Below are 23,630 nucleotides of genomic sequence, written 5' to 3'. Positions count from 1 at the left end.
TTTGTTCGGTATAATAAGATAGATATCATACGGAAACGTGTGTGATATTGACATTGTCAACCCACGAAACATAATGCCACCACTCGGCTTTCGCCTCGGGTGACATTCTGCCCTCGGGTTGACAATATCAATGTCACACACGCTGCCAAATGATATTTATATACTATTAATTTGGCAGAGTGACTTCATAATGCTTTACGTTGACGTATGTATGAACGTCCAGCAAATATGTAGAAATCATACGTTTTGATAACAGTTTGAAAACTAGTGGAATTTCTATACAATTTGTTTTTCTATACATAACGGAATCGACATAAGGAATGACAAATATATACTTAAAATTACTTAAAATGTCAAGCAATATATTAAATAATTATTAAAGAAATGTTCAAATTATAAGATACTAAATTAAATGCATGAATAAATGGGTTTCGGTGTTGGGAATTGTGGAAAAAAGCAAACATGAATTTTCGATAAGGAAAGCCACGCTAAGAAATAGCACAGTTTTCCTAGACCGAAAACCTACGCGTGAATATAAATTGTTATGTATTATTTATGAGCAGGCAGTTTTAGAGTGTTAATTTCCTCAATTAAGACATATTATCTCGATGCATGTCAATGTATTTTGTACATAATAGTCATAGATAAAAGCAACGCTGTGTATATTTCTAATCAGATGTAAGCTTAGCATATATTTAATATTCATTACGATAAGTGCAATAGCTCCCATCAAATTATCTTTAGAACGCGACTCATAATAGCATTATTACTAGGAGTGCAATTCCGTGAAAGTTATATAGTTATGTAGAGTAATTCAAGTGCTACAAAGTGGTCGTATGTATTACAGAGATCCCTTTAATCCGGTCCAACGGGACGTAAGGTACGTCTGACGTTTCATTATCTCTTTTGAACAAACTAAGTCAAGTCGGGTCTGCTGTTATTTTGGTTGGTTGCATTCTCCGCTCCAAAACGGTTTTCATTTAGAAATAAGTATCTATTGCATTGGTAATACAACTGCGATTGAAACAACTGTCAAAATAAATGATCCATTATGTAATATCCTTAGCACAGCCTGCACATATTTATGCAATCTCGCCAGGCATATGTACGTTTTTGACAACACAGAAAATGACGTCACTCGACCTTCAGCTATTTCCGGAAGTAAACAAAATGAAAGTAGAAATGCTAAACTTGAAAACGAAAGCCGTATTTTGATTCGTCGATAGTCAGGGGTCACGCGCAAGGGTCACCCCTTCTAAATGTATGCGCGTGGACATTTTGGACTTTTTTTCATTTTTTCTCTTTTTTTTTTTGGTAATGGGGAGTCAATTTTCAGCATTTTCTAACGAATTGAAATTGCTTTAGTACGACATGTTAGCTTTTCATGTACGAAAATATATTTGAGCTCATGATAAACACAAATCCCACAGGGGTCCGTAACGGAGCAAGGGTACATTGATATTTTTGGAACTTCATGAAACCGCTTAAAAAGGTCCTTTTTGATGTTGTCTGAAATTGTCAGTATATGCCTCGTATGTAAGATATGATCGTATTTGAGAGCTGCAAACCTAGACATTTTAGAAATATTTTCAAAATGAATTTCGTGTAATAAATGTTGATTCTACGGAAGCGTGAATGGGCCATTAGACGCTAATACGTTTAATTACGTTATGGCTGCGGAAAGGATATGTAATGTTCTAGATATGACAAAAGAACTTAAGTCGCGGTTTGCAATTATATGAATTCACAAGCATAATCTTATAATAAAAAAGAAAAGTTTTCATAACACAATTCACAAATAAACATGTCTACTCCACAGCTAAACTAGTACTTTGTGGTGCTTTATTGTGATACTCATGTAAAACTATTTGACTGGACGACGGTGCGGTAGCCGTGCACTGTTGACTCTCACAAGCATGCACACATGTCAGCTGATGTTGGCAATGTACTTGGTGAAGATTTCTACTTCGATTGCACTGCAAATGGTCGTTGGTCATACAGAGAACTGTTCCTGTAAATAATAGACAACAAATATGACAACAACGACTGCTGTTCATATATAGCTCGAGAACATCACACAGGTAGTCATGTTGTTGTACATATATAGCTCGAGAAGAAGACACATGATGTCATGTTGTTGTCGGTATATATATTGTTCGAGCACATAATACATGTAGTCATGTTGTTGTACATATATAGTTCGAGAACATATAACATGTAGCCATGTTGTTGTTGCACTTATTTAGTTCGAAAACATAATATATGTAGTCATGTTGTTGTTGTACGTATATAGTTCGAGATCATAATATATGTACATTGTAGTCATGTTTTGTTGACATATATAGTTCGAGAACATATTACATGCAGTCATATTGTTATTGTACGTATATTGGTCAAGAACATAATAAATGTAGTCATGTTGTTGTTGTACATATATAGGTCGAATGCATAATATATGTAGTCATATTGTTGTTGTACATATATAGTTCGAGAACATAATACATGTAGCCATGTTGTTGTACATATGTAGCTCGAGAAAAGATGTAGTTATGTTTTCGTGGTACATATACAGTTCGAGAACGTTATGCATGTAGTTATGTTGTTGTACACACATGTATATAGTTCGAAAATAATAAACATGTAGTCATGTTGTTGTACATATAAAGCTTGAGAAATAATGCATTTAGTCATATTGTTGTTGTACATACATAGTTCGAAAACAATACATGCAGTCATGTTTTTATTGAACATATAATTATTATAGTTTAAGAACATTTCAAATTTAGTATTGTTGTTGTACACATATAGATCGAGAAAAGATAACATTTAGTTGTGTTGTTGTTAAACATATATAGTTTGAGAAAAGGATATATGTAGTCATGCTGTTGTTGTTGTACACATGAAGCCCGTGAACTTAATACATGTAGTCATATGGAATTAAAACAAGATCAATAAATAAATAAATAGATAAATGTGAGTTTGAATACTATCCTGTGATAACTGCTCCATTAATTTGACTTATAAAATATGATAGATAAATTGTGTTAATTTATTTGTAGTATTTGTAGGCGATTAAGATAAAAATCTATGTGCAATGTCTCATCATTACTCCGTGCCGTATATTGAATACGGTGAGCTTTAGTTTAAATTTCAAATGAACTGCTTTTGAAGAAAACATAAAAATTAAAATCCAAATATATTACTTTAACAATCAGTATGGAAAAATATATGCATTTATGTTCTCTTGTAGAAATAAATGGTGTTATTTTTTGGTGATATATATTCACTTGTTGTCATGTTGAAAGAGATTACTTGTCGGCTATTATTCATCATTATTTGCATTCCGTTATACGGTTTGTTTCGTTTATCTATTATCTACACACTTGGCGGCAAAAAAATACGAGAAGTCCGTGCATGTATTTGCCACGCCCTTGAACCAGTTTGCTAGCTGAAATCGTCCGAACAACATCGATAGAAAAATTCCCTCCCACCCTTCCCCTTTAAGAATGATATATGTATAGTATCAATTTGACGTATTTCTGCTGTCAGGTTTGTTTTTCAGATCCAGACTGATACATTTACGGAATCTCAGGCATGTCAACGTGATATTCGCAAGGGTCTGGGCGTGTTCAGAAGGCTGCCTCTTGCACTCACCTATTCATGTTACTATAAACTGTCGCAGTCATTATCTATTTTAGTTAAATGAAATAGTGAAACGAACGTTTTAATGTTTCGTGGTAACTTCTAAAAGAGGTGAACATTTTAAGTTTCGAGGTTTAAAGTGAAAATGATATTCAATTGCTGTAACAACTTTATGATATTTTGTGTTTTCTTTATTCTATTTCTTTTATTACTTGTATTTAATTTTATGCATATATAATAACAATTTTACTACTTTTAAATGTAATCCAACGCTTTCCCGTATTTTTCTCAATAGGAGTTTTTAGGGTTTTGGTGCGCGGATTACAAATATATCTGTCGCGACTTTCTTAAAGCAACGAACATTTCTAGTGTAGGACTGGATGCGAAGACATTTTTAACTTTGCTTGTTGCAGTTAAAGTTTAAATTGTCCGTTCTAAAGTGAGCATAAATATTTTTATAATTGATCCACACCTATTTCGATAAAGCCTTCCTTGGCATTACGATACAACGGCTGTATCAAAAATCAAAAACGCTCACATGTCTAGCTTGGTCAGGAGTATCTGCCGAAAATATTTGCCATCGAATGACCATGTCTTATATTGGTGTTGCAGGGTTTAACCGGCTGCAACCCTGTTAGAGGGGACCTTGTACCAAAATATGGTCGGTCATTGATACATATCCTTGCACTGACTGTGACTTAGTTTAGCAGGGTGACTCCTCCGGGCCAAGTTGGTGTTATGCCGTTCGGGAGGAGGGTTTTTTTTAATATGTACGAGTAGGGCCGTACATATCTTTATAATTTTGTGTGGATCAACTTTGCTTCATACCTCTAACAACATATGTGGGTCTTGTATGTTTAACTTGACCCCCTCTGCTAACTGGAAGCGCCTGTAAACCAGCTCTTTATTTGTCTGTGGCTCCCAACTTATGCTACCATTAGTCCGTTTATCAGAACAGTCTTTTGCTTAGATGGTATTTAATCTTTCGCGTTATCACGCGATCCTCCCCGGCATTCGAGTCCGAAGTAATTCTTTCGAACCTTTGTTAGAGGGGACCTTGATCAGAAATGGTCGGTCATTCACCAATATCTTCGTAATGGCTGTTTCTTAGTTTAGCAGGGTTAATATTGATAATAATGGCAATACCGGGAAAACAAAATCCTTTGCTACATACCTCTAACACATTGGTCTGATTATAAATAGAAGACCACCTGCTATATCTGGTAGCGCTTCCTGCTTCTTTATTAACATCAATAGTGCAGTCTTTCCTGGATATTATTTTTGCGTTGACATTACTGTCGCGATCCAACCCCCCTTTTTCGTTAAAATATGCAAAATATTACAGTGGTAATTCTATTAGAAACTAAATATAAAAGCAATTGTTGCATGATTTCTTCGCTACCAGTCTTACTTGTAGTTCCTATTACCTTTCGGGAATGTGCTGAGCAATTCGCCTCACTTTCTCATCGGCTGTGAATGGAGAAATCTCTGCCATTTGCCAGTTTCTTCATGGTCAGTCTATAAATTAGGCTTCTGCCACTTTGCGTTGCCTGTAAGTTGCTATGCCATTTAGCTAGTGATTGTTCTTGTGTTCATATTCATTTCTTAAAATTTAAACATGCTATATGCCATGATATCAATGAAATAAAGTCGCGGCCATTTCCCATCTACTTTGTGTTTGTTGTTTGTGCATGCTAATAAGAATAGTTAAGAATATTTGTACTGACGTCGTAAAACGACATAGATATAGCGAACCTCATGAAATATCTGTATGTTCTACCTTGATCTCAACCGATCTTAAGCTGGCCCTTGCATCATGAATTAGACAGCCACCTGCCTTTGGCAACTCATGGGTTCATTCCTTTGTGGGTTGCTTAACACAGGTCTGGCTGTATACTTTGTAACAGAGAGGTCGTGATGTTGCACTTGGGCGAATCCGCATACGTGTAGGTTCAAAGAACATCTCGAGCGACAAAAATCAGACAAGAAAAAATATTCACAAATAAGTTTTGTGTAAGCGTTAAAGTTCTGACCAGGTTAAGGTTGCCTGAAAGTATTTGGCGTACGCTGAATATTACGTATACTTGTAAAAATTTAATTCACATTTTGTATGCACATGTGCATGATATCGCTATCTCTCTGTTGCTGGTCTTGCTGCCTTCTATTCATAATCGGTTCTACCTGCGCCAATAAAATAACCATATATATCAGGTCCTACAGTAAATACCTATAGATACGACTGTGCAAAAACAAGCAGATTATTATTTTCTATTGTATACCGAAGAGTTAAAAGTCCGTGGCATCAAGTAGCGTCATACGACAACGATGCGAGTAAACGTTTGCAGATTACATGTAACTCAATTGTTCGGCGTATGATTAGAATGTAGATCAGTGTTTATTAAATAAAGCGCCGAATATATATTTTTGTAGAAAAAAATAAATATACAAATTTCAGTTGTGAAAACAAATCACTCCGCGCGGCCGAAACGTTACTGTAGATCTACATCTTGTTTATTTTCCTCTAAAAGCAAGAGCCCTAACTACGTAATGGTGAGTTCAATAACATAGAATTGTGCAAATTTTGTAATAGAAATCATTGATATACTGAGTCAGTATCTGTTGTTCTGATGTCAGGTCTTTCGTGTTTTATTAACACTGTAGTGGCTTAAGTATATTTCATATAAAGACTTTTGGGTCTAAATTTGAAAAGCGCTAAAAGCATACGTTGCTTCTCGCTCCCCTGCCCTCATTCTTTCACAGACATTGTAATTAGGTAAAAAATAGATATTTTCGTTTACAAGAATTGTATACAAGGAAAAAAACACATGGCATGTTTAATATTGCTGTCAGCCAGTTGCCTAACAGTAAGACGGGTTTTTCAAGCACTGGGTAAAACACGTGAAATTCCTGTCTGGTATGCAAGAAATGTCGATTTTACGTATAAATCCAAGCAGATTTTCTTTTTGTTTCATGTCTTTTAAATGTCTTTTAAATGTATTTACTAAATCATGTCAGTTTTACCCCCGCAACGCTTTGCCCACTGGCATCGCCACATGCATAGCCATAAAGTAACAATGTAATATTGGGGGAAAAGTAAAACAATTCGTTGAGAATTTTGTATTGTTTTTACATCATTTTTATGTTTTGAAGACCAATTTCACCACTTGCTATGAATCATCATGTGACCAGTTACTGACCAATCAGAAAAGCGGAATTTATTAGTCATAAAAATACTTTTTTATCTACGTAGTCTTTATTTGATGTATATTTTTGAATGAGTATCCGTTTATTGCTAAATCATATACTTTCGTGTTCAAATCAGTTCCGTAGCTGTGAAAAATATAAAAGATCAAAGTCCGTTTCCAGTAAAACAAACTGTTATATTTCAATAGACTACTGAAATACATGAAATGAGTACTGCAATACCTGCTTGCATGTGATCTGTTGGTCGAATGATAACCCCGTCTCGACGAGTGTCTCTTCTGCAGCAGATCCAGCACACACAGATCAATACAACGATCAAGAGAAAAACAATTATACTTCCAAAAATGATGATAAGAACTTCACTGCCGTGACAAGTATAAGTACTTTCGACATAACTCGTGCCATAATTCATGCCATAAGACATTACTGGGCTGAAGGAATAAAATGTTATTTTTTAATTATATGCAGTTTGTTATCATCAAAAGTAAAACAAATGTTCTATTTCCAAAAGTAAAATAATTTGTTCTATGACGTAATTGTAAGCAAGAGTAAAATTATATTGTTTACAATGTATAAAACATTTATAGTTAATTGATTACTTTTTTCTGCGATTTAACACAACAATACTGATGTATTATCTTCCTGATGTATTAGCCATTTGCTTACGAACTTTTGAATACGTTGAACGTTACATTTGATAATAATTGTTTTTAAAAAGTAGCTTACCGTTGATGTTATAGAAACTAATAACAGTAAATTCAACTCCTCATTAATTTCTCCCTTCAACTGTTGTAAGGTTCCTTACACATTTTTCTTTTCGTTGCATTTAAGATAAGTCGAACCTACCATTTGTTATCGTTTTATTTCCTTTAAACAGTTCCTTGAATAGATGTAGTAAAAGCTGCGATAAGATATCATCAATATTACATTTACTTTTATAAAATCATTGAATAATACGAGAAGACCTGTTTTACAAAATACGAAAATATAATTTCAAACGCTAAGTACATCCAATGAAATTGATAAATACATTTTCGTCGTTATTCAAGGTATTTGTAAAAACAGCGACAGCAAATTAAAGATGATTAGACTGCACTGGAATGCGGATACTTAGGGATTTTTGATAAAGAATATACACATGCATTTTGTTCAGTGAGGAAAAAAAGTTGTTTGTTTACAATATAATTTGCTGTAACCGTTTTTAAAAATAGCTCTTCGTAGCACCTCATAAAGATATTTTATCATGAAATAGCTATAGATAGTAAATTCCAAATTCAAAATCTTTCAGTCATCAGCTTATTTAAGAATATTGAATCATTTGCAAACTTTGGTGGTCATTTAATTGAAAACCGCGAGCAGGAAATGAAGAAAATAATAATGCTCTTGTATACTTTCGGTAAAATAGTATTGTTTTGTAAATGTATTAAAAGAAAACATTAAACGTAATTTGAAATATTTAATATATTAATGACATTAAGTTGAAAATTCACTATTTAAAAGCAATGAAAATATAATTTCCATTTTCTACTTGAACTGAATACACTTGAAATCGAAAGACTATAAATTATGAATAATAGAAAAATATAATATAATATATTTCAGTAAAAATATAAATGTATATGAATACCACGCGAATATAAAAATATTAACAACACCGTAAAATAGAAAAGAAATCTGAATTAGTTTTATAAATAAATGTATGTGTTTGTCTTTTAATAAGGGTATATTTATTTGGTAAAGGAAATGATAAAATGGGTTAACCTATTTGCGCTACGTAACTCAGAGTTTGAAACCGGAACTCTGTTTATATAATCCCAGCGGAATTTTGTTATTAATAAATCTAGTGTGTGGACTCTATGGTTGCAAAGAACAAGTAACTGACTTGTCAAAAAATACATTATTCCTTCCGCGCCCGACAAGATAAGCTTATACAACCTAAAGACAGTAATATTTTGGTTTCCTGGAAAAGATGGATTGTATGCATCGACTCCGGAAAAAACTGCTTTTCTGTCTGAAGGGTTTGCTAAATACGTTTGCCGCAATGCATTGAATGTAGAAATCTACGAGACTACTTCGATAGAAAAGCAAACCTTTTCAGAAATCGTTTCATGTCGAGGCGTGACAAAAGAATTGTAATAGAAAAGCTGCGATATCCTACGATTGCAACCTCCAAAGACCTTACCACTTTAAATAAATAACAAAATTGAAAACATTAAAATAGTTGTACTCTTCTTATTGTTATTCTTCTAATGCTTTAAGTATATTTATACCGACATAATAAAAAATATTCTGATTTATATTTAATACAAATAAGTGACAAAGATTTTGTTAAATATTTAAGTTGCTTATAGAATAGGAAATGCAAGTTATAACTTTATGTCAAATAATATATAAAATATTTTTATGAAATATTAATTGAACAAAAGTGACAATAAAGGGTTATCTTTTCCTTGAAATAATCCTTCAAAAAGCATTGCTGATCGAGTTTTTTATCCAAGTCATTATGGACCCTTTTAATAGGAACTACACTGTGCAGGTGTGAGAAATTCAGTGATAAAATAAAAGAATCATGAAGTATTGTTTATAGAAATGAGCAGTTTGTGGTTCTATTATGAAAAGCCATGTCAAATCTAAAATGTGAAAAATATATCAAAATATTTGACTTTTAGTAATTGACTACCACATTATTTTGTGCATTAGATATTAAAATTACCTGTTGATCATTATTCACCGGCAGTGAACCACCTTAAATGATAAAGATGACAAAACTGCTTATACGTAACAGCGATAAGCTGTTTACACTGTTCCATATGACTGTCATGCAACTGTGCCATTTCCGGTAAGTTGGACAGAAAAATTAATAATCTTCGCATTGATATGCCACACTTAAAATACTGGATTGTTCCCACTATTTTTCAAATGCTCCTCGTAATCTGCAGCGTACGAATTCATCATTTCAGCTCAAAGAGTACTATATATTGTCAATTTACGACAAGTTTGTTCAAATATTTTCATCGATATATCAGTGTTGTTACACTTAAATTAATGGACTTAACTTTTAACCTTTGAATATGTATGGTTTTAACTGCTTCACTAAGAGCTTAAAACGTTGTGTGTTTTTTCAAGATGAAACCAACGCTACTGAGAATAAGCATATCTTAGATATTTCTTCTAGCATAACATAGATTATTTCTTCAAACATGTCTTCATAATGATTATTACTTATGTAACCAGACTTTAAACAAGTTTGATGTATTTTCAAGATTAAAATAATCTATGTTAAAACAATGATTGTGTATATTTGTACTACAACCATGTATTCATTCGTTTGCAATAAACTAAGATAAAAAAAAAAGTTTGAATACTTTTTTCTAATCACAGAAGACTAGTCTTCCATTCTTATCCTTTCCTAAGTTACAATATTCACTGTATGACTATGTATCAATGTATATGTTAACTATTTGGGAATAAATATGTTTAAACTAAAAACTAATCACAGTTAGGTTAAAGATATATCCACTGAACCATTATGATGAATACAAGAAATGTCAAAAGATATTATATATATCAAATTACTATATCCGATAACGTCTAATATCGAATCATAAATTCCGCGCTTTTAAAATAACGTATACGACAGATTCCTTGTCGTAAAATGAGCCGTGCCATGGGAAAACCAACATAGTGGGTGTGCGACCAGCATGGATCCAGACCAGCCTGCGCATCCGCGCAGTCTGGTCAGGCTCCATGCTGTTCGCTTTTAAAGCCTATTGGAATTGGAGAAACTGTTAGCGAACAGCATGGATCCTGACCAGACTGCGCGGATGCGCAGGCTGGTCTGGATCCATGCTGGTCGCACACCCACTATGTTGATTTTCCCATGGCACGGCTCAAATACTTAAAGTACAATAAATCTATTTTCAATAAATACAATGCAACAAAGAAAGTTTCCCTCCATTGTCTGTGGAACAAGAGGTTTGAAAATGTTTATTCATAATGTTGAAATTAAAACATCTTAATTTGCAGATACAATTAATATGATATTTTACATGAACCTTCAAAAATAAAGGAAGATATTCTTTCATGGCCCGTTGTACGATTGAAGATATCTACTCGGCTGTTAAACTAGTCGTGAGTGGACCAACTGGTACAACTGCTGGACTGGATGATTGCGCAGAAGCCGTGCACTGTTGACCGTCAAATCTATGTGTAGGTGTAATCGGTGGTAGGTTATATGCTTGGTGTACATTTGGACTTCGAATTTGTGTTTGGTTAAACTGTACTTGGTCATTGTTTGTGTATAGGACTGTACCTAGGAAATATATGGACAACGTAAGTGATAGAAAGTAACAACATAAAAGAAAAATGTATTGGTGTAAGACAACTAATTTGATACAGAATGTTTTTCAAATAACCTCCCCTGGCCGCCAATCTGAGGGTGGTTGCTTACGTGAAATCTTCTACAGATTAAAACAAGATTTTCTGGCTATGATGTAATATTCTGTTTCCTGATAAAAATGTTTTACTAGTATGTAATATGTACATGTTTGAAGGAATTTAACAAATGACTGCCAATGTTATCAGTGATATAAATATTACAAAAGTTGGACATTATCTACAGGTAAATTTTTGTTAAATTTTCTGTAGTAACTGTTATTGTAGGCAATTTATTACTCCGTGAAGTATGATATAGTCACAATGAATAACTTTCTTAAATGATATTCGAAAAACACATTTTAGAAAAAAAGAATAATACACATCATCTTTTGTGTAGATCTAATTTTAATGGCCGATTTGATGTGATTAACAAAAGACTCCCTTACACAAGATACCTAGTAGAGAAAAATGTACTTAACACTAAACAGAATAAAAAACAGTTGCATCTGGCGCACTTGTCGGATGATAACCCCGGCGCAACAACTGTCCATTATACAACACATCCGTACAATAAAAATAAACAGAATAAATATTGAGTATTACCTGTTTGCATATGATCCATTGGTCGAATGATAACCCCGTCACGGCGATTGTCTCTTCGGCAACATATCCAGCATATACTGATTTGCATAACTACCAGAAGAAATATGATCACACTCCCGAAAATGATGATACCTAATACGCTTGCGCTGCAGCCGTCATCATACGTAGTAGAAGAAGATTCATAAGAGCTGTAAGACATGGTTGGTTGTTGAGAGGATATTTCATGAATGTCTAATTATATCGAATTAATTTAAGTAGTTAACTGTAATAAAATGTGAATCTCTTTCTTGCATTTTATTATTTCAATTCCACGAGTGTATTAAGTTTACTGTATAAATAGTCAAATATTATATCTTTAACACATGTAAAGGGTATATTTGATCCAACTGTTATATTTAAAAATGAACAATTACTCCAAATATAAATTAACAAGCTCATGTGCATTAGGTCTAAAGATGTGCATACAGTATTGATGTATAATAGATATTTACAGTTTAATTGTGTACTGCCACTAAAACTGGCTGTCTTTGCAACAATTAACTGATCTATAGACATTCATTCATGCAAACTTGATTAATGTATATGATAGAGTTAAATACATTTTATAACAAAACTGCTTACCGTTGTGTAACGATCGTCATTTACCATCAGCTGAAAGCTTTGATCTTTGAGCGTGTCTTTAGAATATTTCCAACTTTAATTGCTTATTAGATAAGCGGAATCTACTTTTTTCAATTTGATTGCCATAATCAATAACTGCATTTATTTGATTTTAAAATTCACATTTCAAGCGCTAGTTTTCTATTTTCTTTCGTCACTTAATATCAAAAGGCATACGTGCAAAAAAGGCTTTATAATTACAAAATTAAATCACGTTTTGATGCTTAGATAATTCTGTATTCTGCGCCGAAACGATGCACTTTAACCAAGATCTTGGCAACTTTGATTATCGTTGTAGTCTTTATAAGATACAAAATGAATTAAAGTTTTGCAATTTATGCATTATTTGCCGGCAAAGAACGGTCAAATCTGTACCAAATAATATTTTTGTCATTCTTTAGATGTCCGAAAATTGTTTCGAATACTTGTTATGGTTGTAATTCTTAGCGTTCAGGGGTGGGGTAGTGGGTGGGGAGCATTTCAATGCATTGAACCTTTGAAGCTTGTGGATAAATTGTTAGACTAAGTGTTTATGGCCAACTAATAGTACATGTACATTTAACACTACCGACGATTTTCAGGATACAAATGGTATACGTCCAAAAAGGACTCAGAATGAAATTAAAACATGTTTTAGTGTTAACATGCTATTATTTTCCACGCAAGATCGAAGGCCGCATTTTAAAAATGGACCTTAGCCAAGATTTAACCACCTTATGTCATCATAGGAATCTTTATGAGTTTAGTACAAAATGAGATTAGTTTTATGCCTTCTTACAAATCTTCTTTTTTTTTGTTACTTTTCAGGTGTCCAAAAATGGATTCGAATCCTTGTTACTACTGCAATTCACAGCGTTTATGAAGGCTTGCGGATAAATTGAACAATGTGAACATATTGCTAATATGTTGGTCAAAATAATAATACATAATATATAGCCGAAGCATTTTCAGAATGCCGACATCAAACGTCCGAAAAGGTAAATTAATTAGGGCTGGGACGATTTCAAAATTTTGAAACCGGTTAATCATTTGTTTGAAATCGAATCGAACCGGTTAATCGGCCGCCATATTGAAAATGCTGTTTTCTTTTCTGACGACCGTATTAAAGGTTCTTCAAGCAGCAAACTTAATTAGAAACTTACCTACTTTATCGTTTGCAAGCTGTATGACAATTGATAAGTCATATTTTGGTGTAGTTTATTTTAAATATATCACGACATGCAAATCTGAGACAATTGATTATGTTCAGTGGATGTGCTTTTGTGGAAATATACTGTGGATCTATGTGCTAGGCGAGGAAATGTATAAAGATAAAGTACGACTCGTGATGTTTTTGTTTGGGAGTGATTACCGGTTTTGAAAAATCGAATCGGATCCGATTAACCGAGTAATCGTCCCAGTCCTATCAACTTAGATCATTGTTAGGTCTTTATGACATAAGAAATGAAATTAGTTTGAGCAATTATGCATTCTGCATCGATAAAGTTCGATGAAATGTGCTGAAAAACATAATTTTTAGAATTTTAAGGTGTCCGAAAATGGGCTCAAATTCTTGTTACTGCTGTAATTCACAGCGTACAGGAGGACTTGAGAATAAATCAAATCATGTGGATATATTTCTGGTAAATTTGTCAAAATAATAGTACATATCACATTGCCGACAGATTTTCAGGATGGCGACAGCTTTCGTTAAAAAAAAGACCTCATTTCAAATTATGGACATGTTTTTTGGTACTTTTATCCTGCTGTAAAATGCGCTGAAACGATGTCCTTGAGCCAACATTTAGTTACTTTAGGTCTTTGTTGGAGCCCTTGTGGCATTCAAAATGAAATTAGTTTTGGTAATCTATGCCTTATGTACCGAAAAAGAACGTTGAAAATGTGTTGAAAATCGTATATTTGTCATTTTGCAGGTATACTGATATACATCGAATGCGTGTTACTGCTGTAATTCACAACGTTCAGAGGGGCTTTTAAATGCATCGAACTATGTGAATATATTGCGGTATACATGTCCAAATAACAATACATATCGCATTGCAGGTGGATTTTCAAGATACCGAAGGCATAGGACCTCAGTTCTCATTTACTTCTTTATTCTTCATTAAGACTATGGCGTCTAGCCAAGCTTTTGTCATCTTGTTTCATTGTTCAGTTTAATCATATTTTATTGCTTTATTACAAATTTAAAAGACAAAAAAATAACGAATTAAATTTAAAAATATTATAAATGCATGAATATATACAGATTACATATAAAAGCAAATGTGTTGGGGCACAATTTTTAACAGCATTAGCGGGCTGGCCCTTCCCAGATGTCATACTGCTAGTAACAAAATGAGCACTATTTTCTTTGTATTTTCGTCGCATTACATGAAATTGAAGAACATTTTATTTTATAATGAAGTTCAAAAATGGATAAGAGGAAACGAAATGAAAAGTACAATGAAGTTCTTAAATATTTGATTTAAGAAAGAGGAGAGAAGGGAAAAAATACCCTGCGTTGATATTTTTCGCCCATAAGCCCATTGCAAACACTTAATATACACCTCAGAAAGCAATTGTTGAAAATATCTTGATTTAAATCTAGAAATATATTAATCATTTTCGAACCTTCTTGTCGATTTGATAAAGCAGTGAACGTGTTGAAAATAGCCTTTAATTGTTCTCGTCACTTAAATGGTTGATTCCAAAGAGTAGTTTATTTGCATCAAGATGATGATATACACGAGTGTTTGTAAATAAGATACGCCCCTGATCAGAATACAAAGGACACCTTAAAAGCAATGCTCTGCGTTCTCTAAACAAAATCCGCAGTAACATGTAGAATTATCCCGTAGGTGATTGTAATGCAAATCAGCATTAAGATTGCTACAATTGTTTCTGATTCTAGCATGATGTATTTAAAGAAGTCTGTCACCAAATAGAAAATAAGGCGGAACTTTTGGCATTTGGAACATTTGTATTTGAACGATGAAAGTGTTTGAGTATTACGTGTGTCTATATCTAAATTGTTCCAAATTTTAATAGACGATGGTATTACTGATTTAAAATAAATTTCGAGACATCGAGCAACTGTGGCATAGTTGTCATTATTTCTTAAATTATATGTATTAGTATCACGAACTGTTTCTGGAAAAATATCATTCAAGTAATCAGGTAATTCGCCATCATTGCATTTATAAACTAAAATTAATTTCTGTATTTTTCTCCTGTCTGGCAATGATACCCATCCAATTTCGCGAAGAAGTTAAATTTATCCATAGAAAAAAATCTTGTTAGACAGGTTACTATTCGCGCAGCGTCATACTGAATACTGTCAAGAATGTTTTTCTCGTACAAAGTACATTTATCCCATACTAAGGAGGCATATTCAATAACCGGTCTTGAATACAATATATAGATTTTATTAGGTGTGCTTCTTTTCAATTTAAACTTAAGCATTCTCATTGTTCCAACATTTTTTGTGGCAAACGATGCTATATCTGTTATGTGTTAATGCCATGCAATATCATCGCTAAATGTCACACCTAGATGCTTATGTAAGTGAACAAAATTTAGTTGTGTGCTTCGAAAATATTTATCAGGAGACCTTTGTGCCATACTCTATCAAATGCTTCAAATCAAAAACCATACAAGTTGCTTCCCTATCATCAACTGCCTTGCAAATTTGATTATACATGTCAATGAGCTGATAAACAGTAGAGTGTCCCGGAAGAAAGCCTGCCTGGTTTTTATATGTTATGTTGTTTTCATGTTAAAAGTTTTATGAATATTTGAAGATTATACGTTCCATAACTTTTCCAACACAACAACAGATACGGGTGTATAATTAGACGAAATTGATTTGTCACCTTTTTTGAATGAAGGCATTACATTAGCATCTTTCCATATACTTGGATATACATTTTGTTCTAAAGATCTATTGAAAAGTATAGTTTAAGGCTTGCAAATTGAATGTGAATTTTCTTTAAGCATTCTATTCCTAATTTCGTCCGGTCCGGTAGCCTTATTAATGACAAGGTTGGATAAAATGTCTCTAACATCTTGTTCTGTAACAGTAATGGTGCTTAAAGTTTGGTTAGTTTTTTGTTCGAATTCTGCTGAATTAGCTTGCGAGTCATCAATGTTTGAAACAGAAACAAATAAAACATTTTATGTGTTGGCTTTGTCTTTATCGGAAAATGCGACAATTTCCTGTCCTTTCGAAAGAGGTGGAATCTTGCTGCAGCTTGATGAGTTTTCTTTAACTAATAATTTAATAATCTTCCAATATTGACGTTGATTACATGAGCTTAGATCGTTTAATGTAAATTCAATATTGTTAAAAAATATTTCATATTGTTGTCTTTATTCCTTATCTTTTTGTAAATGTTCCAGTCTTATAGGTTTCCCGTATCCATTGCTTTTAGTTTTGCTCTATCGCCCTGTCGGGAGATTTTTCTAATTGAGTTGTACCAGGGCCTATCGTTCGGTCTTATTGTCGCAAGACTTGTCGGTATACACGATGCTGCTAATTCCAAAAACGTAGACGTAAAATTCAAAGTTGCGGTATTAATATCATTTAAGTGTAGAAAAGACCAGTCTGTCGAGCGAATTGTTGATATTCATGAGACAAAATGTAAAATCAGTTTTAGCAACTAGAAGATGCTTTTGTTGCCAAACGAATGTCTTCTTTAATGCATAGTCGTATAGGCAAGAAGTCAATAGCGGACAGGAGCAAAAGTCAAAGAGACACTGATGGCTGGCTGCACTTGGCATGTCCAATCATCCTACTACTTTTTCATTTTTCTGAACCTAGTGGTTGTCAAGTCATAAGTTGGAGACAGATTTCATGTTCAGAGCCCTGTGACCTTGGCCTTTGACTGAGTGATCCCAAATTCAGTAAGGTCATCTACTCTCCTCTCTACATGTCCAATCATCTTATTAGGTTTCAAGGTTCTGGTAACATACTTAAACGCGTTTCTCAAAAATATGAATTGAACGGGAACGCCTTTAGTGATAGCAGCCACTTTCGTGATTTGCCCCGTACAGTTTATAAATAAAATAGGTAAATGTACGTTAAAAGCATTTATATTCCACTAAGGACTCCTGCGTATGAGTACTTATTGTGTAAAATGAATATATGGTTGAATCTATTTTCCTAGCCGGGTCTAAATTCTTACCTAGGGTTATCGTAACTGAAGTAAGACGAAAGGGAAACGACCATCCATCCATTCAGGGTCGGCTCCGATTTGCGGAAAAGGTAAACGTTTATCAGACACTTTTCTTCCTACCATTTTTTTCGTCTTGTCATATGCTTTCATAATATACATACGGTTTAGATCAGTCATTCGAAGGTAATACGTACAGGTTGCGCAACGTGTGCATTTTAGGCCATTTTGTCCACAAAATTTGTTGCTCTGAAACCGGAGTTTTATTCATTATTATCATAGAAACAACGGAATTGGCAGGCTGACAATGTCACTTAATGAGGTGCTGAGTATATACAATACATCCGCTCAACACTTCCCCTGGAATTTTTCAAAAATTTCGCACTGGTATCAGCGCAGACTTGTTCAATTTTCAAATTTGCTGTCCCTTTCCCCCTTTATAAAATAACATATATAATGAACGTGATTGCCGTTATAACAATCATTAATCGCAGTGTTGTCTTAAAACCAGAATTGTCTAAATTGACCGAAAAAAAATTGTATTAAATCCGAAGGGGTTCTAGTATCAACGTATTCCTATGCAGAATACAAAATCTAGCATAATTATTACTCTGCATGTAAATGTATATTATTTCTAGGGAAAAAATGAATTTCGGCTTACATGACCATTGCAATATGAAATGAAAATACTTCTTCGTGACAGATATTGCTTTATTTCATGTTTTAAACGAAGACATGCCAAAATAAAAAGGAAAAAGAAGCCTTCTGTACAAATATATTTCATGCAATACATGGACAATCGATTATTATTGAAATATTCAAATGTATATGCATGTTGTGGGCAGGACGTTTCTGTATTTTTTTCTATAAGTGAACCCTGCGGTATGACAAATATATAACTTTTTACATTTATAAGTAATACTATGTACGTAGTATAATTTAGAAGGCCATACATATGAGTTAATTAGTCGTACGTTTGAGTTAGTAGGTCAAACATTTGAGATAGTCATGCATATGAGTTGCCAAGTCGTTCATATGGGTAAGTAAGCCATATGTATGAGATGCTAAGTCATACGTTTGACTTAGTAAGTCATACATTGGTGTTAATTATATCACATTTTGGCCACATTTTCTGACACATGAAAATTGATCAAAATATCATTTTAAACAGATTAGGCGGTATCGTCAGAACATGATTCATTAATGCTAAATCTGATTTTAAAGTCTATCACGCATAGTCCTTGAGTATAATCTAAGACTTTTGGTGCAAAATACAGAAGTAACTGTATACCTAAACATGTTCATTTTCTTAAACATTACGTTTGGCACTCACATTATGACAATTCGTCGGCAATATAATATGTACTATTTTCTAACAATAAGAACAGCAATATACTGGCATGGATGTAGGCATCCTCAAATTCTCCTAAACGCTGTAAAGTTTTTAAAAAAGTCTATGTTACAACTTACGTTACCTAACATACAAAATATACATTTACATGTATTCTGTAATGTTAACACATACCTTATCTTTGTAAAATAGCAAACTTACAATTATTTTTTTTGTTTGTTTTAAATATTTTTCATTCAACTTTTAACATATACATTTGATGATCAAACTATGAAACTAGAACCTAATTTATATGGCCCATAATTATATCTTCATGAGAACAATACGTACACAATCTTCTTTTAAACACAGTATCACTTATTTTTGTGCTTTGTAGTGACATACTTACAATATACATGTATACAGACAATGCCCGAAACAGTGCACTATAATGATGTTAAATTTGAAACAGACATATCACTATATTAAGAAGTTCATGTCATGTTTATGCACACAAATTGTACATTTTGTTAACTGCTTTATGATTTATTCATCAACAAAATCTTCATCCAACGTATTGTCAATATCGACTTATCCTCAAGTAGATATACTGTGTAGATATAGCTTCTATGGAGCCAATAATGGTCATGACCGGAATACTGTGACTTTCTTTAATACTGGTAGGTATGTATTGATGGTAGGTCAAGAAGACAATTATAAGAACTGCCTCACAATCTTATATCCTGTAAGTGAAATTGATGTATCTCTAGTAGGTAAAAGTAAGGTGCAAAATGGTACATCAGATTTGCCCAGTCTAAATGCGGGGCTCTTACATAAGTAACAATTTTGATGGCAAATGTGGGACCTCAAACTTTATGGATAAAGGTCATGAGCATTGTCTTCCACTAAACTCTGACCAGTTTATGCCAGACCAAGGCCCACATTTGAACCTCAACTGGTTTCTAGGGAACCAAAGGTCAGAGACAAATTAAGAATAATAAGGAATATTGTTACTAAAAGTCACACCACTTTTCGGAGGCCACTTCCTTCAAAAGGTTTGTGGACCTCATACTAGCAACCCCTACATCATTCAACATCAAGAGCTCACTAGAGTATTGCCCTTCAATCACACAAGGGAACTGCCTTTTAATCATGTTCACGAACCAACACTTAATTTATCTCTGTTTTGTCTAGACTATGAGGGCCCACAGGCCTTGTGCCGCCACAAGAAACTATGTCATTGTATTTGGTACCACATCCTCTACCAAGATTCCATTTTCCCCATGTAATCTAAATGCATGTACGTCAAGGCCTTCTCCATCGCAGAAAATATGGAATAAATATATGTTGAGCGATTCTTGTCCTGCATTGCAAACAAGTGTCCTTGTTTGGGGATCTGTGTCCTTCACCTCAGTTCTACTCATCTCTTTATTCAGAGATTGGTAGTTTACACTACCCTTTCTTTGCACAATCTGGGGGAAAAGGGTCAGGTTATGACAACAAGTACAGTATGGGCTTTGCTCCTGTTACTATGGCTTTACACCATTATGGATACATCACCTGGGAGTGTTTTTGTGCAGAATCTTTGAGATGTGTTCAGGTCTCCTTGTTTTGATGGACAAACCAGTAGGGACACGTTGTGCCAGAGTCTTACTTGTGGGACTGGTTGTGGTTTGATGTCGCTTTCTAACCCTAACTCAGTAATTTGATATGTGGATTTGGTTAAGTGGCGGCAAGATAGATTTATCTCCATTGTGAGACTGCAGTCTCGAACTGAAGGTAGATATGGATGTGCAGCCTTTGTTTAACCACAACATCCTTTGTACTTGGACTGAAGCACGAGTTCCTTTCAGATGGGAGTTGAAATTTCGGGACCTGTCGCGGGATCAGTCCGGTTTAAGCAATAGAGTTCCTTGGGCCAGAGGTCTGTGGAAAGGGTCTCCGGCTCACGGATCACCTACTTTGGATCTTCTTTCAGAAACGGGTCAGCAGAAGCAAAGCCCAGTCCGGCAATAGACACAGAAACTGCGTCCATCTGTCTGGGGTCTCCCCAGCTTCCTGGGTATCACAGGCTTATCCTTGTGATAGATAAAGAAACTACGTCCATTCGTGTCCCCCAAGTTTTCTGGAAAACCCATAGTTTCTCAGATTTGTATGTTTTGCTAGGTATTCTGGCTTTGTTTTAGAATTTTAAGTCGGTATGGGTATCCCAATATACATGTTGATATGAGTATGCGTATGAGTATGATATGAGCCCCATGCCTGGGTATCCTAGCGCCGTAATAATTTGGTGTGTTTCTTCGGGCAACCCAGGAGTTTATGAACTGATGTCAGTATGTGTATCGCCTGGTATTCATTAGTGTCAGTATTATGGTCCTTGCTCTGGGTATCCCAGGGCCTTAATAATTTGTTATGTTTTCTGGTCAACCCAGAAGTTTATGAACTTGCGTCAGTAAGAGATGTATAGAATAACCGCTTCTATATAGTAACTAACCTTCCTTGGGGAATTTTGTCTGTTTTAAAAGGTCCTGGTGGTCTGCTTTGCATTAGATGTATAATCGTTATTGGTGAAACCTCCATGTTAAGTATCGAGCAGGGTATCCATGTTATGCCTGATTCTGCAAGGAATCCATCTGTGGCCTCCCAGGCCGCCTGTCAACTGTGTGATTCACTCACACTTGTCACCCTGGTGACCAACTTTATAGAACGGAGTGGGGATGGAGTGTAGTGGAAATGCAGTTGAAGGTTACCCAGGTCACTGCCAGAGGTCACAGGAGGAACAGCCAATCAGCGAGGAGGATCAACATCACATAGCCAGGAGGACCAGTTGTTGACGAGGAGTATCTCTTCTCGTCCAGTCTCCGTTGAATGCAGTTGCATTTATCATCATCGGCTGAAATCCAAAGCCATCTGCCTGTTAGCAATATAAACCTCTTCCGCTCATAATAGGAATGTCGACTCTAGTACAGTGAATACCATTTTCACTTCAAGGTCAAGGTAACACTTAGGGATCAAAGGTCATACCTTCGGGCGTATATTGCTCTCCATTAAGATGCTCTTGTTATTTCTTAGTATCTATGATTGCTCCGCATTAAGGTGCTTTTGTTATTTATTAGTATTTATGATAATTTTGATATGCAGTCATACTGGTACATGCAGAGAGCTATATATTTTTAATATATTTGAATAATAAGTTACAGAATTTATATACATTTAGTCTTATATACAAAAATCCTAACAATATGTGTAATACCAAAATCTTAAATATTTTTTTAACAAAAATAGCCATATTTTGGAAAGGTAACGTATTATACGTGACATAATCAATTAACTCAGGGGGTTATTGTATTATAATTAAATTGATTATTGAGCTCTGTATTGGTCCTTAACATAATTTTATAACTTAAAACATTATATAATTATGTTGATATACTTTTTAATGTTCTAGTAATTTCAAACAGAATAACGTAAGTTACGTTTAGTAATTACATTTGTTCGCCTAAAATGGTATGTACAAATGACAATTTCAATTTTAAATACATAAACATGTGTAAATGTCTTATTTATTATGATTAATTGAACAATTGACATGTTTATAATATTATATTAGCATAAATGGTGATTTAAGTGAAAATTTGCATGGTAACGTATTTTAAATCTCCGTAACTCGTTAAAGCCCCAACAGAAACTTACAAAATTTTGTCTGTGAATGCCAACTATCATAAGGTTTAAGAAAATCAGGGTCAGTTGTCAGCTCAGGCTCTACTGTTGTTACGGCTAAAACTGCCAGTAATAAACGCCGTAAGACTGGTGTTACTGCTATAGATTTACAACGGTAGGCTTAAAACCACAGTTATTTTTACTTTATGTTCTATATAGACACTGGCCACTATTGCAATTTTGCTTGTATTCCAAACCCCTAAAAACTACCTGCACTCATCAGAACTATTCAAAAGAAAAAATCAAGGCAGAATATACATGGGGTTGACCGGCTGTTTTTACACCATCTTAAATCAGATCATATGCGTATGGCTGCAAACAGCTAAAACTGGCCCCATCAGAAAGCCATGATATGCACATTCTGACATTCTCATTCTGTAAAACTGTATTCATATAACTTCTATTCACTAATTTCATTATTGCAGATCCTTCACTCAAATCCTGTTTGATACTCACCATCTAACCGAGGAACTATTTTCAACGTAACCACTTCCACAACAAAGGGCAGATACCTGTACTCTTTTGCCAGTAACGCCGATATTACTGCTATTACTGATATAACTTCCAGCAATGGTAGCAGTAATACTGCTGTTACAAAAATAACGTTCAAACAGTAACAGCTACAGTACTGCTGTTAGAATGTAATAGCAGTAATAGCAGTAATACTGCTAACTTCACGTCGGAATGTTAAACACGGATAGTTTTTAATTCCTTTTTCTGTGTTCAGGCTGATGAAAATAAAGAATGCTTACGTGACATCTATCTTCGTCAGGGATTGTATGATCATATATAGTAAATTAGAATTTAAGTTTTTTTCCTTTCAGACAGTAAAACATATGTTGATTTAATTTTGACGCATGTCGTTTCTCAGAGCATAAGAACTATATTTACTAGTAACAGTTTAACATAACCATTTGCATACAATACTACAATTAGAAATT

At 34.2% G+C, this 23,630-nt stretch overlaps 1 protein-coding gene across 1 annotated transcript; it reads right to left on the bottom strand.

The window, feature by feature from the left end:
- Nucleotides 1-10,789: 10,789 nt before the first annotated feature.
- On the bottom strand, nucleotides 10,790-12,292 carry LOC123534179 (uncharacterized). The gene is made up of 2 exons (XM_045316291.2): nucleotides 11,827-12,292; nucleotides 10,790-11,158 (listed from the first exon to the last, which is right to left on the bottom strand). The coding sequence occupies exons 1-2, from the start codon at nucleotides 12,023-12,025 to the stop codon at nucleotides 10,956-10,958; spliced, it is 402 nt and encodes a 133-aa protein (XP_045172226.2). The 5' UTR covers nucleotides 12,026-12,292; the 3' UTR covers nucleotides 10,790-10,955.
- Nucleotides 12,293-23,630: the final 11,338 nt, after the last annotated feature.

The sequence above is a fragment of the Mercenaria mercenaria genome, unplaced genomic scaffold, assembly GCF_021730395.1.
Source record: "Mercenaria mercenaria strain notata unplaced genomic scaffold, MADL_Memer_1 contig_5072, whole genome shotgun sequence".
Taxonomy (NCBI): domain Eukaryota; kingdom Metazoa; phylum Mollusca; class Bivalvia; order Venerida; family Veneridae; genus Mercenaria; species Mercenaria mercenaria.
This window is presented reverse-complemented; position numbering and strand designations above follow the sequence as displayed.